Below are 20146 nucleotides of genomic sequence, written 5' to 3'. Positions count from 1 at the left end.
TAAATACCAAAGATTATTCCTAAAGCAGAATTTACAATACAGCTCATACTTCTGAACTATCAGAGGTGACTTATGTCCAGATCAGCAAGACATTTGTGAATGTGAATAGTCCCATTGACTTCAGTTGAACTGCTTAGGTACCTTGCTGAATTGGAGACTTGGCTAACAAGGCCACATTTGCAGTAAGTGCAAGCTGTATTTATTTTTATACAAAACCTTTCCCCCTCCCGCGACCACATACAGCTTTGATCTGTTCAAATCATGAGGGTAAAATCAAGGAATGGAAAAGGACAAAAATCAAATTAGTCAAACTTCCACTGCACCCAAAGGTGTACATCCATCAATTTGAGTAGTAAAGTAGTATATGTGTGAAATTCTTGTCAACTACTTTCTTGTTTTTCTCAAGTGTATAAAGAGCCAATAATAAAATAATTCAGATTTTTTTTCCAGAAAAAAACACCAACCAGTTCTGGACTATGTTAATAAATGAGAGTACTGAGTAGACTTTACTTTATTGAGAACTGTATACGCTGTGCTGTACATTCCTTAAACTATTTTGAAATGTAGCCAGAAACATGTGAAAGGTTAGGTAATAGGAATAGTTCTTTCTTTAGTGTATTTTTACATATTACATATCTCTTTCCTTCAGGCAGTGAGATATGATAATCACTATACCAACACAAAGTACTGTCTTTGTCAGATGTTAAGAGAACAGTTAGAAACCACAGAGGGAAAGAAACTGCATGCTGCACAGTCGACTCAAGAAATCTGGTAAGCATTTTATATAGGTAATAGGAATTGCCATACTGGATCAGACCTCGGAGTAGCAGCCATGTTAGTCTGTATCTGCAAAAAGAAAAGAAGTAAAATTTGTTAGTCTCTAAGGTGCCACATGTACTCCTTTTCTTTTTGTGGATCAGACCTGTGGTTCATCTAGTCCAGTATCATGTCTCCAGCAGGTGCCAGCATTTCATCTGCTGGTACCAGAGGGATGAGCTTTCCCTTGACTCAGCTAATTCATAGGGGATTTTTTCTGCCACTGTCATAGCATAATTCTGTGTTTGCAATATGCTGTTTTACATCTTTAGGATAACCGTTTACCTCCCTTTCTTTGGTTATCTGGTATGCTACTTCCACAGCAACGGGTGGCAGTGTTGGCCAGAATGTGCTCAATGCAACTGTATGCAATGTGTCCTTGTCTGTCTGGCCAGAAGAAAAAGGGGCTGTTGCCTCTTTAAGGGCTCCCTGTGTAACTAATAGCGAAAGGGGAAAATTTACCCAGTCGAAGGGGGGGCTCTTACAAAAACTGATTGTGTTAAATTTTGGATGCATCTAGAGAAATGAAAGGCACAGTTTATAAAAATGAAATAATTAAACAGAGACCTTCACTGTATAAGAGCAATGTTGTGCCATTTTGAAAATACGTTCCATAGCTTTTTTGCATTTTTGTAGACCTCGAAAGAGATTGACCAAGAAGCAGTTTCACAGACCTGTCTTAGCGGGTCCATAAGCCTTTGAAACAATGTTTTGAACAGTCTATTTAATCACTACATAACTGAAGAACATTTAGTTCTTTTTAAAATGAGAAAACATCTCTGTAGATAGTATACACACTGTATATAATGTCTTCTGCAGTTTCCACAGTATGCATCCGATGAAGTGAGCTGTAGCTCACGAAAGCTTATGCTCAAATAAATTGGTTAGTCTCTAAGGTGCCACAAGTCCTCCTTTTCTTTTTGCGAATACAGACTAACACGGCTGTTACTCTGAAACCTGTAGATAGTAATGTGATTTAACACTGCTGCCTAGTGGTGTTAACGCTAAATTGCTACCAGTAAAAGTTTTAGCATACTACAGAGTTTTCATTCTAATAGAGTGCTAGAGTGTGCACTAATATATTAAAGTCAGAAAAGAGTTTACATGGCTCAGCATATATGGACGGCCTTGTCCACTCTAAGGAACCTCCTCACTTACATAATTATTCATCCTCTATTGTTCTACTGATAACACCAACAATGGAGACCATAGTGTACACAGCGCACATGCATTTTTACTATTGAGTTGCCTTACCCCACTATGAGACATGTTATGATACAGTGGTTAAAAAAATACTGAACATTGTGTACACTGCAGATTTCATAGTTACTACCATGTGTGGGGAATTATGGATTCCAATTTTGCCAGTGCAGTTGCGCCTCTGATATATCTAATGCATAAGATAATCAGATTATCAGAAAAGGGACTGTAAAAATCAGAAAAGGGACTGTAAAAATATCATCTTGCTCAACAGATCTGCCCTCTATATGTATTCAAATTCTTTTGACTATGTTAACTACTTTTTGTTCCTACTAGCCTTTCAGAGCTGATACAAGACTGGGAGAGAGAGTTGGGATCTTTATTGGCTTATGCATCTGTAAAGTTGTAATTTAATTGAAATTGCAGAGTCTGTGATGGCTTCTGGCTTGGCTTTCAGATCCCAGGTTGAGTCTTTAGGTCAGCAGGTAGAGGAATGAACTTCTTTCTTGTAAACTGAGCAAACTTTGCAAGAAGCCAAGGACAGGTGATGAATATAGAATCCCATGACTCTAGACAGCGTTACTTTGCAACATATAACTGTACCTCAACTTAGTTTTCTAAGCACATGCAACTTCTTTGAAATACATTTTTAATATTTATTTTAGTTATTAAAATGGTGTGTGAACACACATAAATTGACTCCTAATGCTAATAATAGAAGTAATTTTTTTAATAGTGAAGTATTTGAAATGGGCGGTTTCTATGAAGAAACAACAGCTATTCTGGAAGCTAAGAAGGCATCATTAAAGGCCAAGACACAAGATGAAGATGAGCAGATGGAAGACACAGATGTGATAAAAATGGCTGTTAGATTTGACAAGTAAGCATGCAAAGTTTATTCTTCACCATCTTTTTGAACTTACTGTTACACTTTTTTGTCTGATCTTTGGTACCTGACAAAACTTTTATAGGTGAAAATTGGCAGTTCAAATATTACAGCACCTTCTTGGATAAACTTTTTAAGAGGAGACAGTCCATATGACATTTAATTAAATAGTGCAGTATGTTAATTGATGATGATAAATTTCAGGCACACATAAAAGAATGTGAACATTGATCTAAACAAAGCTGTTTTGTGTGTTAAAACTTCATAGAGTTTAATTCTTTTTAATGAAATTTAATTAAGCCACAGTATATTTTTCTAAATACTGTGGTTTTTTTCTGCTGAAACAAGGAAGTTCTAGCAGGAAATTATGAAGTGCATAGTAATAAGCAGCCTCAAAATGCTTTTTCTATTAAGAAAATATATTTTTTAAGAAATAATGGTCAGTGATTAGTTAAGTATATCACTCTACTGAAACTACCTCTCCTAAACCTATGTACTGTGCAGGAGCTTGAAAGCACATTAATAATTTTTCTTTAATATGTACCAGGAGTCTTCAGAAGATATCTCTAGGCATTCCCTGAGACATTAAATTGAGGAACTGTGCAAATCACAGTTTGTAAACATTCTGTTATTGATCTAAGATCACCTAATTTTGAAGTGATCCTGCAGAATAATTTTTTTATACTTCATGTTTGTCCAGTCTCTTGAGAAACCTGTCAGTCCTGTCCCAATGAATCATAGAATCAGGGTTGGAAGGGACCTCAGGAGGTCATCTAGTCCAACCCCTTGCTCAAAGCAGGACCAGTCCCCAACTAAATCATCCCAGCCAGGGCTTTGTCAAGCCTGACCTTGAAAACCTCTAAGGAAGGAGATTCCACCACCTCCCTAGGTAACCATTCCAGTGCTTCACCACCCTCCTGGTGAAAAAGTTTTTCCTAACATCCAACCTAAACCTCCCCCACTGCAACTTGAGACCATTACTCCTTGTTCTGTCATGTGCTACCACAGAGAACAGTCTAGCTCCATCCTCTTTGGGACCCCCTTTCAGGTAGTTGAAAGCAGCTATCAAATCCCCCTTCATTCTTCTCTTCTGCAGACTAAGCAATCCCAGTTCCTTCAGCCTCTCCTCATAACTCATGTGCTTCAGCCCCCTAATCATTTTTGTTGCCCTCCACTGGACTCTTTCCAATTTTTCCACATCCTTCTTCTAGTGTGGGGCCCCAAACTGGACACAGTACTCCAGATAAGGCCTCACCAATGTCGAATAGAGGGGAATGATCATGTCCCTCGATCTGCTGGAAATGCCCCTACTTATACAGCCCAAAATGCCGTTAGCCTTCTTGGCAACAAGGGCACACTGTTGACTTATATCCAGCTTCTCGTCCACTGGGTCCTTTTCTGCAGAACTGCTGCCTAGCCATTCGGTGCCTAGAGTACTGGTTGAGTATTGCCCAAGATGCCTTAAACCCCTGTGGTGCAGCTTGTCAGATTCAGTCCAAAACGCAATAGAATGCAGGCAGTTTGGCCCAGCTTTCCTATCAGTACCTTGTCACTGCTTGTATGACTGCACCGAGTGAAGGTGGGAGGTGGTAAATAAAGAAACAATATTTAATAATAGTTTTTAGATACCAATTTAAAGATGTATTTATTGGACAGTTCCCTGAGGAAAGGGATGGGAGACCTGTCGCTTGGGAGTTTTAAAATTAGACTGGAAACAAAAACTAGTAAAAATACTATAGTACCAATCCTGCATTGATAGAGAGATTACCTGTCTAACTTAATATAGGTCTGTTCTATAGAAATATTTTCTGTACAAACCTTTTCACTACAATTGTGGGATTATTTTGTATTTCATTTTTCTGTCTAGGCGAGAATATCCACCACAGATTACTCCCAAAATGTATCTCTTGGAATGGTGTAGGAAGGCAAAGCACCCTCAACCTGTTTATGAAACTGTGAGTCTCTGCATTTCTCAACAAAAGTACAAGGCAGATCCTTAGCTAATACATTTATGCCATAGTTTACTGAGGACTATCAGGAAACTGTGAATTGATTGGTTTGAAACAAGACGCTCTCGAAGTTTAAAAATGCTTTTTTATTTTTAAACTGGAGTTTTGTTGACACAGTTGCTAGATGCTTTGGTATGGACACACATGTAATTTTCACGAAATTAGCACACGAAATTAGCACATTTCTACAGCATAGAAACATTTCTCTTTAGGTATAAAATTTAACCTCCCTTAAAATCCAATGAAAATGTCCTTATTTTTTCTGTATAAAACTAGTGATCTGTTTTAGCACTAATGATAGTGAGGAACTCAAGTATTGGGCAAGCTTCCCCCTTACAATTCTGTCTATGTATCTCAATTCTGACCTGCAGTTCTTCCCACTGGCAACCCCCCGGCCCATGGGCGCCTCAAATGGAAATGGTCAATTGTGAGGTAATTTTGTAATACACAGAGTAGGGGATATGGATGAAACCATCAAATTTATTTATTATATTTCACTGAGCCTACATTTGAACTCATTCTTGTGTAGGTGAAAGAAGTAGTGTCTTATTTCATTGGGCCACCCAGTCGTTATGTCCAGATTATAAACATTTTTAAATTCACTAATAGCATTTTCTAAAATGCTATTTTGCTGTGTTCCTGAAAAAAATGTGTGCACTGCCTGTCTGAATTTTCCTTGTGTCTCTGGAAACACATGATAAATGATACTATATCTAATATTAAAAAGCTAAATGAGACATGGAATATTAGAATGTAGCACCACTGAATTCCTAGAATTGTGTTCATTCTTGCTAATGTCATCTGGTATGTCACAAGTCTGCTTTTTCTTTTCTATCTAGGCAGCAGCAATTTTTGCAACTGCTGTGGTAGATAAACAAGAAAAACATGTTTATAAAATGAGAGAGTGAACAACTATTACAAAAGGACATCTTAATTTCAAAATTCTAACAGTCTACTCCATGTCATAAGTGCTATGCCAGGTAGTTCATGTTTGCATGATCAGGTTTCTAAATGATTAAGCAAAGGTAAGGAACCCTGTCGTGGTGTGATTTGGTCCTGTAACTTTTATCGGTATAAGTTTTACAAAGTTTGGATTTAGAGTCTCTTTAATACAAGAAAAACTATACAGGTAATGAAATTGAAAGGCATCTGATTTAAAACTGATAAAAGGAAATACAGTTTTTTAATACAACACAACTTACTGTGGAATTCATTGCCACTGGATATGATTTAAATCCAAGAGCTTGGCAGGATTCAAAAGGGTTAGATGTGAATAAGGATAATATCAACAGTTTTATTAGATGGCATAAACATATAAAAGAGACAAACCCTCCATCTTTTACTGACTAGGGTTGGGAAGAAATTTCCAGTATGCACAGGTTATGATATAATTGTTACAGGGTTTCTTGTACTTGCCTATGTTGCATCTGGTGATAGCTGTTGTTAGAGATATGGGTAAGTGCAATGTGCCTATCAAGCAGTTCTTGAAGCAACTCTAGTTTGGACAATAGATTCCTTGAGTATTTTGAACACGTGAGGGGAATTTTGCAGTGTGAAGGCTTGGGATGTTAATGGTGTTACATGCTCCCAGAGTAAAAAGAAGACTAGGAAGGACTCTGTTGTTGCTCGTTTTACGAAATGCAATAAGTTACACCTGTAATTCTCTCCTTTCTCTAGGTTCAAAGACCATTAGATAAATTATTCTGTTCAGTTGTCACAGTAGCTGAACAAAAATATAGATCAACCTTATGGTAAGTCTTCTCTGATGTGTTTTGTAACTGGGCCTTAGTAAAATATTTGTTTGTGATGTACTGTTGGAAAGGCAACATGTAAACATGGAGAGGAAAAAATACTAAGTAAACTTTACTTTATAAAGGTATAATGGAAAGGAAAAAACTTTAAAATGTCTCTCTAAAGTGGGACATGATTAAATGAGACATGCCAAGGAGGAGTGAGTTCCATAGCTGAGGGCCCTTCATAGCCAAAAGACTGTCTCCAGTAGTAGGATCCTTAAAAGGTAAATAGTGTGTGAGCCCATGTTTCCACTAGGACAGTCCTCAAGGTGGCCTCAAATAAGGCAAAGGCCTCTAACATTAAGAGTTTTAAACTATGCTACTGGAAAAAAACACTTCCTCACTAATATTTGAGCTACAAGCTTTGCATGGAAACCTTTGTCAAAGTGATGCAATACTTCTTAATCCTGCCCACTGTTTGCGTAACGTTCCCTCAGTAAGCAAGGGATTTTTGAGGGAAGACGTGGCCGTCTTCATGGCGATAACCTTTACGCAGCAGCAAGGCTTCTCCTTTTTTCAGGGTGGAGAACAAGATACAATCCAGTTGGCAACTAGAGCTGAGTGAACAGTTGATCAGAAGAATTTGGTTTGTTTCTAACCAAAACTGTATTTTTTTTGCTGTTTTTCTTGCTGAAATGAAAAAACAAAAATATTTCCTTTGGGTCAGTTAACATTTGACATCTTTGAAAGTAGATGGCAATATTATCAACTTTTGCTCCAGAGCAGTGACACAACTTTCTGGATTCATAAAGCAAAAGAGATAGTTGCATATCAGCAGCATTCTGATGATACTCATCCCAGTGTTTAGGAATATTATGTATCTATTTCTTTGAATGAAGTCTTACAATGGTTCAGGCCTGGGATACTCGAGCTTATATTGAAAATCAGATTACATTAATTTAATTGTTTTATGGCAGTGGTTCCCAAACTTGTTCCACCGCTTGTGCAGGGAAAGCCCCTGGCAGGCCGGGCCAATTTATTTACCTGCCTTGTCTGCAGGTTCAGCTGATCGCAGCTCCCAGTGGCCGTGGTTCGCTGCTCCAGGCCAATGGGAGCTGCTGGAAGCGGCGGTCAGTATGTCCCTCGGCCCATGCCACTTCCCGCAGCTTCCATTGGTCTGGAGCACTGAACCGCAGCCACTGGGAGCCACGATCGGCCGAACCTGTGGACGCGGCAGGTAGACAAACTGGCCCGGCCCGCTTGGAGCTTTCCCTGCACAAGCGGTGGAACAAGTTTGGGAACCACTGTTTTATGGAATAGATTTAACAAAAATGGGTGTATATTGCAATATAGGAAACACAATGAAACAGACAAATTGTAATCAAATATATTGACTGTAAAATATCTTTGTATTTTGTGTAACTAGTCAGCTTTATTTCACCACACTGCCCCTCAGCATTTTGTCCTCTCATCTACACAAACTTTTCCATGTGCTTACTAAAGATCCCCTTGCCTGCTCATTCCTTCTCACTTTGAAGACAGGAGGAGTTTTTCCATTGATTAGAGTTGGAGCTAGATTGGACTCCTAATCCAGTTTAGGAATATTTACAAATCCATATTTTTATAAATGTTCTGCCTTATTGTACTGTGAATACCTTCAGTAACTCAATAAATAAAATAAAGTGAAATGGTACATAAAGGCATCCAGATAGCAACTTTTTAAAATGTTCCCTGTCCCAAGACCATGTTAAAAAAACAACCAACCTAAAGCTGGGAAGAAATCTGTCTATAGTTTGAACTAATTAATGTATTGAAACACTGAATCTGAAATGCCCATGATAAAAAATACTCCACACTTGAAAAGTATTCTTCATCCATATATCCCATCAAAGATAAGTAGTATTCCCATTTTACATATAAAAAATGAGGCAGAGAGGGGTTAGATAACTTGCCAGAAGTCACAAAGTGAATCAGTAGTTGCCTCAATTGATGCACTAAGGTTCCCAATAATATATTATAGAAGCATCTATTAATAATGAAATTCCTTGAGTTTGTCTCAGGAAGATATACATAGGGTTGCATCTAGTAAATTGCAAATTGAAGATCAGTGTTAGACAAATCCCCTTTTAATACGTATATGCAACAGACAGCAGGTTATTTTAGCATTGTACTTCCAATGCTATAATTGTCAATCAGTATTCCTATGAACTACTCAGACTTCAGCAAACTTCCAGCTAGACCATAATTCTCATTCCAGGCTTAGCTGAATGAAGAGAAACAGAGAATCCTTTCGTGTGTTAAGTTTCAAGAACACATAACCCTGTCCTCAAAGCTAGTTTGTTAGGTTTCAGTCCTGGTGGAACTGTGCCCATTTTAGCTGACTTCAGTGGAGTTGCACTCACATTTAGGGATACGTTTGGACTTGAGGCTCTTTCCATAAATTGTGCTTTATTCAGGGCTTTTGATGTTAGTGGGAGTAAGGATTGCAGCAATTGGCCAAACTTCCACTGGCGTCCTACCTTCTGAGCAAAGACGGTTGGGACTGCAGGATTTGGCTCAGTATTCTTAGACAGCGTTTTCCTACTTGAAGTACACCTTAGAGAAGCACAGGCATCTAAAGAGATGTGAATGTGCCTGAGCTCTTTCCACCTGTTAGGCTGTCATGAGTATTGCATACTGTTTGTTTCACTGTGTTGCAGCGGAGACCGGAAATGAATTCTTTCAAGCATGTAATATTGTACTTGGCAACATGCAGGCTTTGCTTCTACCTTTACCTGTGCTCTGTCTTACTCTTCAGGGACAAGTCAAAGAAGCTAGCAGAACAGGCTGCAGCTATAGTCTGTCTTAGGACGCTGGGTCTCCCAGAGGGGAAGCTTAATGAGGGAGAAAGCCACCTGATTAACAAACGCAAGAGAGAGAACCAGGAGTTCTTGAACAACAAAGAACATGAAGATGACCTACTTGTTGAGGCTTCGCATAAAAGAGCTCATTTTACTGAGGGAGCTTCTGACTCCAGCTCTTCTGTGGTGCCACGATAGCATGAAAAGCTTATGCTCAAATAAATTTGTTAGCCTGTATTTGCAAAAAGAAAAGGAGTACTTGTGGCACCTTAGAGACTAACACGGCTGCTACTCTGAAATCTGCGTAGCTACCAATTCACTCACTTTTTTATATCCTGCTGTTGTATTTCATCTAAAGTCTGTCAGTCAGAGACAGGTAAACTCTGCCCGATTATGAAAACCTACTGGACTGGGTAAATGTTTTTTGTGTTCTGCTTTGGTGCCTTTGAAACAGGATACATTAGCAGCCTGGGTTTTAAATAAGAATGAGAAGATGATCCCAACATTAAATTCTGTTTCAATAGCAAACTATTTTCAGTTTAGCTTTTGAGGTTTTGAGTTTTTTGTTTAATATATTTTATAAGGAGAAAGAAGAGTTTTAAACACACACGAGAGAGGTTCTTAACAGATTGTTTCCAACCGTTGGAGTTTTGAGGTAGTTTCCATTAACAGGGATAAGTATGTTAGAAGTTATCAGCTCTTGTCTGAAACAAAGCAGGTTGTGTCATGATCCCTGAAGTAGTTTGTATGAAGAAAATATTAAGAACATAATTCATTGTTGATGAACTATATCAAAGTGGCTTCCCTATTTAAAAATAATATACACCTTTATTTTAAATGGAAGTGTCTTCGCTAAACCATTGTTTTCAAACGGAACAGCAATATCTAACTGGGATTATGTTTAGAGTTTTTAAAAGATGTACGTGCATATTGAAGTGACTGCTACTCAAATCTCTGAATTTTTAATAAATCTGCATAGTTTGCATTTAACTGAAAAATAATTGCAATTCGTTTCCTACTTTGTAGACTGCAATTAAAAAAAAACAGTTTTAAAAGCTGCTTTCATAACTAAATGTTCTAGTTTCACACAATGGTTTTAGTCACAGAACACTTACTTCAGAGCAGTGACAGAAATTGTAGTCTAGTTAACAAGCCATAAACTTCAGGAATAATCCTTTCCCCACTGAGATTCATGTCTGGGCAGGAGCTTTTGTCAAGGCCATTTTTATACCATCATGAGGAATGGTCATGCAAATACTATACCAGAATCTGATTCATTCGCTGAGTTTTCCTGGCAGAATGCAGGTTGCAAGACCCAGTGATGATAAGCAGCGCAAGTTGTCTGCAATCCAGCTCTGCTGGACAGGTCAGAATTGAGCAGTGCATCCCCAGTTCTGAGAGAAGGCCTAACTAGGGAACCTGGGAGATCCACTGGAGCTCTTCTGGATCACCATCCAGAGTTTCTTGGCAGAAACTGGCCAGGCATATTGTGGAATCACCATCTATGCTACCGCGGAGGAAACTGCCTCAATGGAAGTTGCAAACTGCAAATCCTGCACCTCTGGGAGGAAGTTTATTAACCCCAAGTCTGACCAAAACTCTAATTTCTTGATTCTCTTAGTTTAATTAAAGCTGTGTGTCCTGGAGAGTGGTGATGTATCCCTGGATGAGGATGCTGCCTGACAGTAGAGACCAGGTGACTTTTAACAGCCACACTTTAGTGTGGCCTTTTCCATCCCATTTGCTATGGCATTCCCTTCAGGAGGCTGTGGGGTTGGAAAGCCAGAGGGCATCCTGTCAAAGGGAGCAGCCTTTGAAAAGTCTTTGATTCAGCTTCCTAGTTTCTCTCTTCCTGTGAATCTTAGTTTGCATAAACAGGCTTGTCCTCCTCCATAAGATCTTGTAAGTGACCTAATTTGAGGTCATTTTATGTTTGCATGTCAAAAATAATAGTGTTTTAAAAACACTTTTTTCCTGGAAAGCCAGGGAACTTATGGCCCTGAGTGCCTGCATAATACTCACATGAGCCTTAATATCAGTGCTGCCTTCACCACTAAAGGTTTATGGACTATTTGGGCCAAACTGTGTCTTCAAACACGAGAACCAAAGGAAGAGCATAATGGAATGTTGTGACTCCCTTTGAAGCACCCAGAGAAGTCACTCAGCAGAAGGTCTGCAACTGAAAGCATGGGGCATTCCAGGATGGAAGTCTAAGAGCCCTGGCCTGTGTTGCAATGCTTTTACACCATTTTCTTGTCCTGGCAATTGGCCTTATGTGACACCCCCACAAGCTACACCTCTCCTACAGTGTAAATTTTTCTGCTCCTGGCAGAAACAGTGTGCCTCGGGAAATAGACTTGTGAAGGGAACCACAGGTAATCCGCACACAGATGCAGGCTAACCCTGCTTTTATAATATCTATGTGCACCAGTTCGGGGGGTGGTGAGAAAGGGGCTATTTGGTATATGGCCTCTTATGGGGAAGAGAGAATACAAAAATTAAACATAGGGAAGTAATAGAAGATCAGAGAAGGTGCTGCCTCAATTTAATGTCAATGTCCAAAGAAAATACGATCAATGTTTTTAGTGTGCAACTACAAAACATGTATATAATGATTTGACTGAATCAAACTGAAGTGTCGTTGAAATAAGTTATATTGTCTAGAAGACTTAACGCTTGCAAGGTAAGTGTTTAAATAACTACGTGATAACAAATCATTATTTTATTTATCTAGTGTAAAGCTTGTAGAAGTAACTACAGTTAGTTGAATAATATATAATTGTGCTAAGATAAACAGTGTAGCATCTGCAAACAAGAAAGTGAGGTGCTGCTTTGCTAGAATGAATATTTCAGACTAAATTTGGCAGTGATGTAAATGAATGGTCAGAAAATGAGTGCATACAAAGTGTGATTTAGAGTCCCATTTGATGTCCTTGATGTGGGTCAGGAAAAGCAACTAATGGGAGTCTGTAAGTGTGTTTTAGGGAGAATCCTTTAACTGAGGCTATGATTACACTGCCCCATGGTTCAGACTTTGAGGGCGTGAACAACAATGTACACCAAAGTGCTGTGCAGTAACTCCCCTATGTGGGCACTGTGGACATAAACTAAAAGGTTCTTTTTTTGCATTAATGTCTTTCTGTTTGAAGAGGACTACGTTAATGTGAACAGGGAAGTTCACACCTGAAAATTCAGGCCTGAAATGGCCTCACAGGAGAGTTACAGAGTGCAGCACTTTGGTGTGCACTGCTGTTCGCGTCCTTGTAGTCCAAACTGCAGGGCAGCATAGATAAGCCTTAGTTGCTCTTCCTGCTGCATTCCTCCTAACCCACTTTCCCCTGCTGTGTAACTTTTTGCACCATTCACATCGCTGAATTCATGCTAGATACATCTGTGATAGTGGCACCTGCATATATACCAGTTCTGAGGTTTGCTTTTGATCTTAAAACAGGTTCTTATTCTGGGGAACAAAATGCCTTTTTTCTAGAGACTGTTCTATTCAAGGTATTGGATTGGAACCATATCTTTTGTAAAAAAAAAAAATAATAATAATAATAATAAATTTTAAAAAATCTAGACCGTGGCTCATCTGTAACATTTGTCGTTTATATTTTCTGCATTCTCTCTTGGCTAAAAAATGGATCTATCTTCTGCGTATTCCTTGTATAAACTGGAGATGGCAGATGTCTTTTGTGCACATGCCAATTCCTGTACTAATGTGTCTTAGCCGTACAGCTGCTGCACTACTACATTCTTGCGTAAGATGGCAATCCAGACCACAGCTTGGATTTCAAGAAGAAATTTAACACCAACCGTAAGAAATTGTGTCTGCTTAACTTAATGTGGCCATGTTACATGAATATGGTAGTCAGATAATACTGACCGAAGTTATTCTCTGTTTTAAGCATTTGTTTGGTAAAGGAATTTCACTACTAAATTGTCCTTGGAATTTAATGAAGCAATTGTTCTTTTCTGTCACAAGGTAAAAAATATGGGAAGCTGTGCTTGATATTGATGGCACTGGGACCAGAAAATATAGGTAACAATACCCTGCAAAGTGTGAGGATTAACTGTACAGGATCTCTGTGTGTAGGGAGCAACCTATCCCCATTCCACCCATGTATATACTTTGTTTATTTGTAACATGAATGGGAATGTGAAGGCGTTCTTCTGAGTCTTTTATCTTGGATGCTCCCAAGTTGGAGACTACCTCCTGAGGCCTTGTTGATGGAATGCTTTTTGGAATGTCCCAGGCTCCAAGCCCAACCCTGCCTTGGAATGTGAGGTTAAATGTTGGCGGTACAAACACAGTTTGAATATTTAAATTGTAGAGTTCCCTAGTACTGCAGTTTCAGAAAGCTGGCAAGTGTCAGCTCAGCTGCTGTCTGATTCAAAGAGTAAAAATGCCTTTGGGTTTGTTTGGGGGTTTTTTGAGCGGAGGGTTCACTTCCCCGTTATGACCTGCAGAGGAGCACAGTTTTCAAAATGCTTTACCCAGCAAGCCTGCAACTGGTCACAAACAGGTGCTGGCTTGTTAAAGAAGCCCTCATTCACAAAAGTGTATTGTCACTTTTTTTGTTGTCAAAGCCACAGGCCCGGTGTGTCTGAGGATATGTCTGCATTGCAGTAAAACACCCATGGCTGGCCCAAGTCAGCTGATTCAGGTTCATGGGGCTATAAAACGGCAGTGTAGTCGTTCAGGCTCAGGCTGGAGCGTGGGCTCTGGGACTCTCCCCACTTGGGTTTCAAAGCCTGGTCTCCAGCCCTAGCCGCAACATCTACATTGTCATTTTATAGCCCTGCAGCCAAATCCTTATGGGTCCAAGTCAGCTGACCAAGTGAGCCATGGGTGTTTTATTGCAGTGTAGACATACCCTCATAGACCAACTATCATGTCATTTTTAAATATATGTATTGCTTTTGAGTAAATGTTTATTTAGGGTCTAAGCCAAAGCCCATTAGTCAATAGAAAGGCTCCCGTTGACTCCAGTGGGCATTGGATTGGATTTAAATGTTAACAGTGCAATTTTCTTCTCATTCTCAGGTATGAGAAGGTAGTGTGAATTATACATGTAGTTCACTGACTGTTATAGCTCTTTGAGTCATTGCATAAGACTTGGAGAAAACCTCCATTACAACAAAACTGCAGCACTTCCATCCCATGTAACTCCCCATCTAACTAAGAAAATCAGAAGTTGAAATCCCCTCCCTATATTGGAATTGGGCCAAAACTTGGACACCATGTAGAGCATAAGTAAACAGCTGGGTGCTAGATACGTATAAGAACCACAAAACACATGTAGTCTTAAAATAGTCTTAAAAACAATTCAGTGTGGTGTAGCTTCACTTTAATAAGAGAATAATTAGTGAGAATAGACTATCGTTTAGACTAAATTAATTGATGTTTGATAAAACACTTTCCAACAAACTCATCAACAGACCAAAGAGGTCAAAAGTAGATTATATAGTTTAAGAGAAATGTAACATCAGTATCAGTTTCCTTCTAGTGGTGAATTACATGTGCAGACTACACAGTGTGAGCTGGGATATTTGCACATCCCATATTGATAATGGAATTTAATTAACAAATTGTATTTAGAAAACACATGATGCAATTTTGAGTTGCAAACAGAGTGCAGGCATAAATTTATAATGTGCTTCACTGATGTTCACCCTAGGAGTTCGTAGTGCTTTATAATTTAATGACTGAAGACTTTGTAATGAAGATAAGTGGTAGTAGAATACAGTTTAACGTGGGGAAACAGTAGCAGCAGAAAAGGTGTGATTTGTCTACGGTCACATAGTGGTTTGGTGGAAGATGCAGACTTAACCTAGGAGGCCTACCCCCAAATGCCATTCTCCGGAACAGGGGTTCCCAACCTTTTCCATTCCTCCCAGTGTTCCTTCCACAAAGGCCATCTGTTGTATATGACCAAATCTTAAGAAGCAAATAGATTCCACTTGGACTACGTAGTGAATGGAATCATATCATAGAAGGACAAGGTGTGAGATCTCTCTGAGTAACTGGGCACCCTGGTCTGCTAAATTTGCTTGAGAGAGCTTTAAAAACTTTAACTGCGGGTTGTGTATCTTTCATGAGTACAATACATTCCTTGCTAGGAAGAGAAACACTTTTTCCATATGATTTTCTTCCTGAGTAAAGCCTCAAAGTCTTAAGCAGAAACATGACTGAACTGCCTGATCCTACAAGTCATTGAATCAGTGGGCCTTGCTGTTATGCTATTACTCTGGGTGGGGTGATGAGGGGGAGAGGTATGACAACTCTGTTTTGCGTTAATTTAATCCTTTTGATGCACCTGCATGCACCCTTCTGTCCTTCTGCTTTGAAAATGTTTCTTTAAAATCACTCTGCCAGAGTTCGTGATCATAGAGTTCCACAACTATACCTGGTACACTGTCATGTAGTCACATGATCATTGGGCAGCACTAAAGCATGACAAAATTGAAACTTTCTAATGATGGCTGTGTGAGGGCATGATGGACTGGGGGAAGAGAAGAGGAGAGTGAGAGCTAATAGCTGTTTAGCCCTTAAGATTATATATGCCATTTTGTCTCGCAGAGTAGAACTGACTTTGCAATTGCCTGTGGTTTCTATTTACCTGAAGTTGTACTAAAGGCATATCTGCACTACAAAATCATGTCAACCTAAGTTACGTCCGCATACTGCTGCCGCAGTTGTTATATCACTTGTGTGTGCACTTGCGTCGATGGTGTGTGTCCTTACCAGAAGCACTTGTATTGATGCAGAGTGCAGTGCACCATGGGTGGGTATCCCACTGTGCAACTCACTGCCATTTAGTGCAGGGTTCTTCTGGGAAGTTCTTGCAATGCCTAATGGGGCTGAAATGAGTTACACAGGAGTGACTGGGAGCATGGAGTCAAGTTCCCATTATGCAGTGTTTTCCATCCCATCATTTCGTCTCAAAATCCCAGAGACCCATGTATCCCTCCTTGCTGTCCACCATCTCTGACCGAAGCATGGACCCTGCACAGCTCTGCATTGTTGTCATGAGCATTGCAAGCACAGGATCCTGCAGTATTTGCAGAGCCACAAGAGATGCCGGGGGGGAACATGATGATTCCTTGGAGGCTAGATTGCTGTGGGATAAAAAAACAATTCAAGGTCATTGTTGGCATTCATGGAGCAGCTGCAGATGGTGGAGCGACAGTTCTGGGCCTGAGACACAAGCACTGACTGGTGGGATCGCATCGTCACACAGGTGTGGGTTGAAGAGCAGTGACTGCAGAACTTTTGGATGCTCAAGGCCATATTCCTGGATCTGAGTGCCGAACTTGCCTCCAACACCAGGACACCAAAATGAGAGCTGCACTGGCAGTTGAGAAGCGAGTGGCCATTGCACTGTGGAAACTTGTAATGCCAGATTGCTGCCAGTCAGGAATCAGGTTGGAGTCAGGAAATCTACTGTTGTCATGCAAGAGTGCAGGGCCATTAATCGCCTCCTGATGCACAGCACAGTTACTCTCGGGAATGTGCAGGAGGACATAGTGGATGGTTTTGCAGCAATGAGGTTCACGAACTGTGGTGGGTTGATAGATGTCACGCCAATCCCTACTGTAACACCAGACCACCTTGCCACAGAGTACATGAACAGAAATGACTCCTTTTCTGTAGTTATGCAAGTGCTGGCGGAGATAGTTTATTGACATCAGTGTGTGCTGGTCAGGGAAGGTGCATAGCACTGGCATCTTTAAGAACACAGAACTGTTGATAAAGCTGCAAGTAGGGACTTTCTTTCCTGATGGATGAATTACCATTGGGAATGTTGAAATGCCAATAGTGATCCTAGTCAACCTCACCTACCCCTTGTTCCCAGGGCTCATGAAGCCATACACCAGCCTCCTTGACAGCACCAAGGTGTGTTTCAGCTACAGGCTGAGCAGGTGCAGAATGACAGTTGAATGTCTTTAAACCATGATTTGAGGACTTGAGTAACTCAGACATAGGTGAGAGGTTTAGCGCAGGAGTGGGTGGGTGAGATTCTGTGGCCTGCATTTTGCGGGAGGTCAGACTAGATAATCATAATGGTCCCTTCTGACCTTAATATCTATGAATGTGCCTCTGGTCATTTGACGGGTCGCTGATGGTGTTTACATACAAGATTGGAGCTCAGTGGGAAAAATATCCCAATGGTTATAGTGGCCTGCTGTGGCCTGCATATTTGTGAAGCAAAGGGAGAAAAGTTTCTGCTGGGGTGGAGGACGGAGGTGGAGTGGCTCTCTTTTGAATTTGAACAGATACAAGGCTCAATGCAGAGCTATACAGTTCAGGGAGGCTTTCAAAGAACATTTTAATAGTGAGACAGAATAGTATATGTTGCTGTAGTGTGATCTGCCTGCCTTGCTCTTTTTCGGCCCATTATGAATCTTGTAGTGATTGCTGTGTATTTAGGAATATAACATTGTCAATGCACCTATTCCTATTGTTTGTGAATGATGTTATGAGTTGTGTGACACAGTGCAATAATAGAAAATTGGTCGCTGTCCTGCTCAGCACCAGCCAGCATACGTTGTGAACGAGTAAAGATTAATTTTATTTGTAACGTGAACTGGGCAATTTTAAAAAAAACATTTAAAACTTAATAAATTAAGGAAAAAACTTATGAAGGGGAAAGAACAGTAATTTCCATTTCAGGTACACACACACCAACTGTGGCTTTCACAGGTCAGTGTACGTGAAGCTGTGATTTTCTTTAATTCCCCCCAGGTGGAGTAGTTGAGGTAATGCACTGACCCCTGATGCCATGTGGAATGTGGAGATGGAGCATAGAGAGGTCCTGATATTGAGTTCTCTGTGGGCTGCAGAAGGAGGCGAGCATGGGATTGTTGAACCTGCAGGTTCACTAGAGTCTGCAGCAGCTCTGTTTGTTGTCTGAGAAGCACAAGCATTTCCTGCTACACGTCCCTCTCCTTTTCCTGCACCCTCCTCTCCACTCTCTCCTCCTCCATGATGTCTTCAAGAGTGATCCTCTAGGCTTTGTGCTTGTTCTCAGATACAGCACTGGCTTACAGGATCTCCTGGAACATGTCATCCTGAGTTCTCTTCTTTTTCCTCCTTACCTGGTTTCTTACCCTGAAGGCCACGCTGGTAGCAGCTACAGATACGGCATGCAGAGATACCATTTTCAGTGTATTCATGATTGAAATCAAAACTTAAGATGATGAGCTTACTACCCTTGCTCCCCCAAAGTTGTAAGCACTACATTCTCATTTCTGCTTGGGGTTGATAGAGCACAGCACCAGCCACAGTGAGTATGGCCCTCTGGGGGTTGAGGAAATGAAGAGGGAATTGTTCGCTTGCGTGATTCTAGTGGTATAGGGCAATGAAACTGAATACTGACACAATTTTCCACAGGCAATGGTGATTTTAGCTATCATCTATTCCTGAGGGTAACAGGCAGAGAGTACAGCTGCTACTGGAATCCCGATGCTGCCCAGGCCCATTTGCTGCTAGCCTGTGTACTGCAATAATGCCAGCTGAAGTAATAGCTGAGTGGCATGGCAATGTGTGCTACCATGGCGGAAGAAATAGGGCAGCCCTCCCTAGAAATCTTCGGCAGAGGATTGAAGAGTACCCTCCCCATGAGAGTTACATGAAGATCTCTGCGGAAGGTTCATGGGACATCCCAGGGCACATAAACTGCTCCCCCGTAGCCCCCACTGCCTAACTCTAGAGGTGAATGACAAGCAGATAGCAACTTACCTCTCTTGGTTGTTCCACTGCCTCTTCTAGCACAAGTAAAAATGAGTTAATCAGAAGATGTCTTGCTATTTTGGGGGTGCCATCCCTGTCATTCAAAGTAAGTGACATACTTACCAGGGGTTTCTTTCCCTGCATCAGGCTTGCCTGTGTTCGACTGTTGGGACTGGTTGCACTGCAGTGGAGTGAAAAACAGGTCCTGACTCAGTGCGCAGCTGGATCCCTTGGTCATCTGCCCTCCCCATACTCCTCCTCTTCCTTGTCCATCTCCTCCTCCTCGCTGTTCACAGCCTGGGCCTGTGACTTGGGCTCTTGAGGATTGTGGTGGAGTCTCTGCCAAAGATGGCATGCAGCTCTTCGTAATGCACGTCTGCAGCTCAGCACCAGATCGGTTGTTGGCCTACCTGGCCTTCTGGTATGCCTGCTGCAGCTCCTTGGCTTTCATGTGGCACTGCTGCTCACCCCTTCTGTCGCCCTTCTCTTGCATCCCCTGAGCAATCTGCTCCTAGATGTCCACATGTTGATGGCTGGCTCAAAGCTCTGCCTGCACAGCCTCTTCTCCCCACAGGCCTAGAAGATCCAACATCTGTCTACTCCAGGCAGGAGCGTGTCAGCAGCGTGTAGCCAGCATGGTCAGCTGGGCCATTATACTCAATATTGGAGAGCTGTTAAGTGTGCTCGCCAAGCCGGGCAACAAGGAAAAGGAATTTCAAAAATTCATGGAGCTTTAGAGGAGAGAAGGGGGTTCCTGTCTACCTGACCCTTGGGCAGCAGAGTTCCCAAGAGTGACCAAAGAGGTCAGTTTGAGGCATTTTGGAACCGCTCCTAGAGGCCAGTTACAGTCAGCCTAAGTAACGCGGTGTCTGCACTATCACTGTGTTGATCTAACTACCTTAACCATGATGCTGCACCACTCTGGGAGG

At 41.0% G+C, this 20146-nt stretch overlaps 1 protein-coding gene across 6 annotated transcripts in view; it reads left to right on the top strand.

Annotated features, from left to right (window-relative positions):
- Positions 1-12996, top strand: part of DUS2 (dihydrouridine synthase 2) — a 54659-nt gene extending 41663 nt beyond the window's left edge. For all 6 annotated transcript variants that reach the window (XM_084645112.1, XM_084645113.1, XM_084645114.1 and 3 more), the window contains 5 exons: positions 650-771; positions 2753-2896; positions 4770-4857; positions 6589-6662; positions 9442-12996. In XM_084645112.1, the coding sequence (XP_084501238.1) occupies positions 650-771; positions 2753-2896; positions 4770-4857; positions 6589-6662; positions 9442-9682 (669 nt within the window). In that variant the 3' untranslated portion in view covers positions 9683-12996. The remainder of the gene's footprint in view (positions 1-649; positions 772-2752; positions 2897-4769; positions 4858-6588; positions 6663-9441) is intronic.
- The last annotated feature ends 7150 nt before the right edge of the window (positions 12997-20146 follow it).

This window comes from Lepidochelys olivacea (genome assembly GCF_965140295.1).
Source record: "Lepidochelys olivacea isolate rLepOli2 genome assembly, chromosome: 12".
Taxonomy (NCBI): domain Eukaryota; kingdom Metazoa; phylum Chordata; order Testudines; family Cheloniidae; genus Lepidochelys; species Lepidochelys olivacea.
This window is presented reverse-complemented; position numbering and strand designations above follow the sequence as displayed.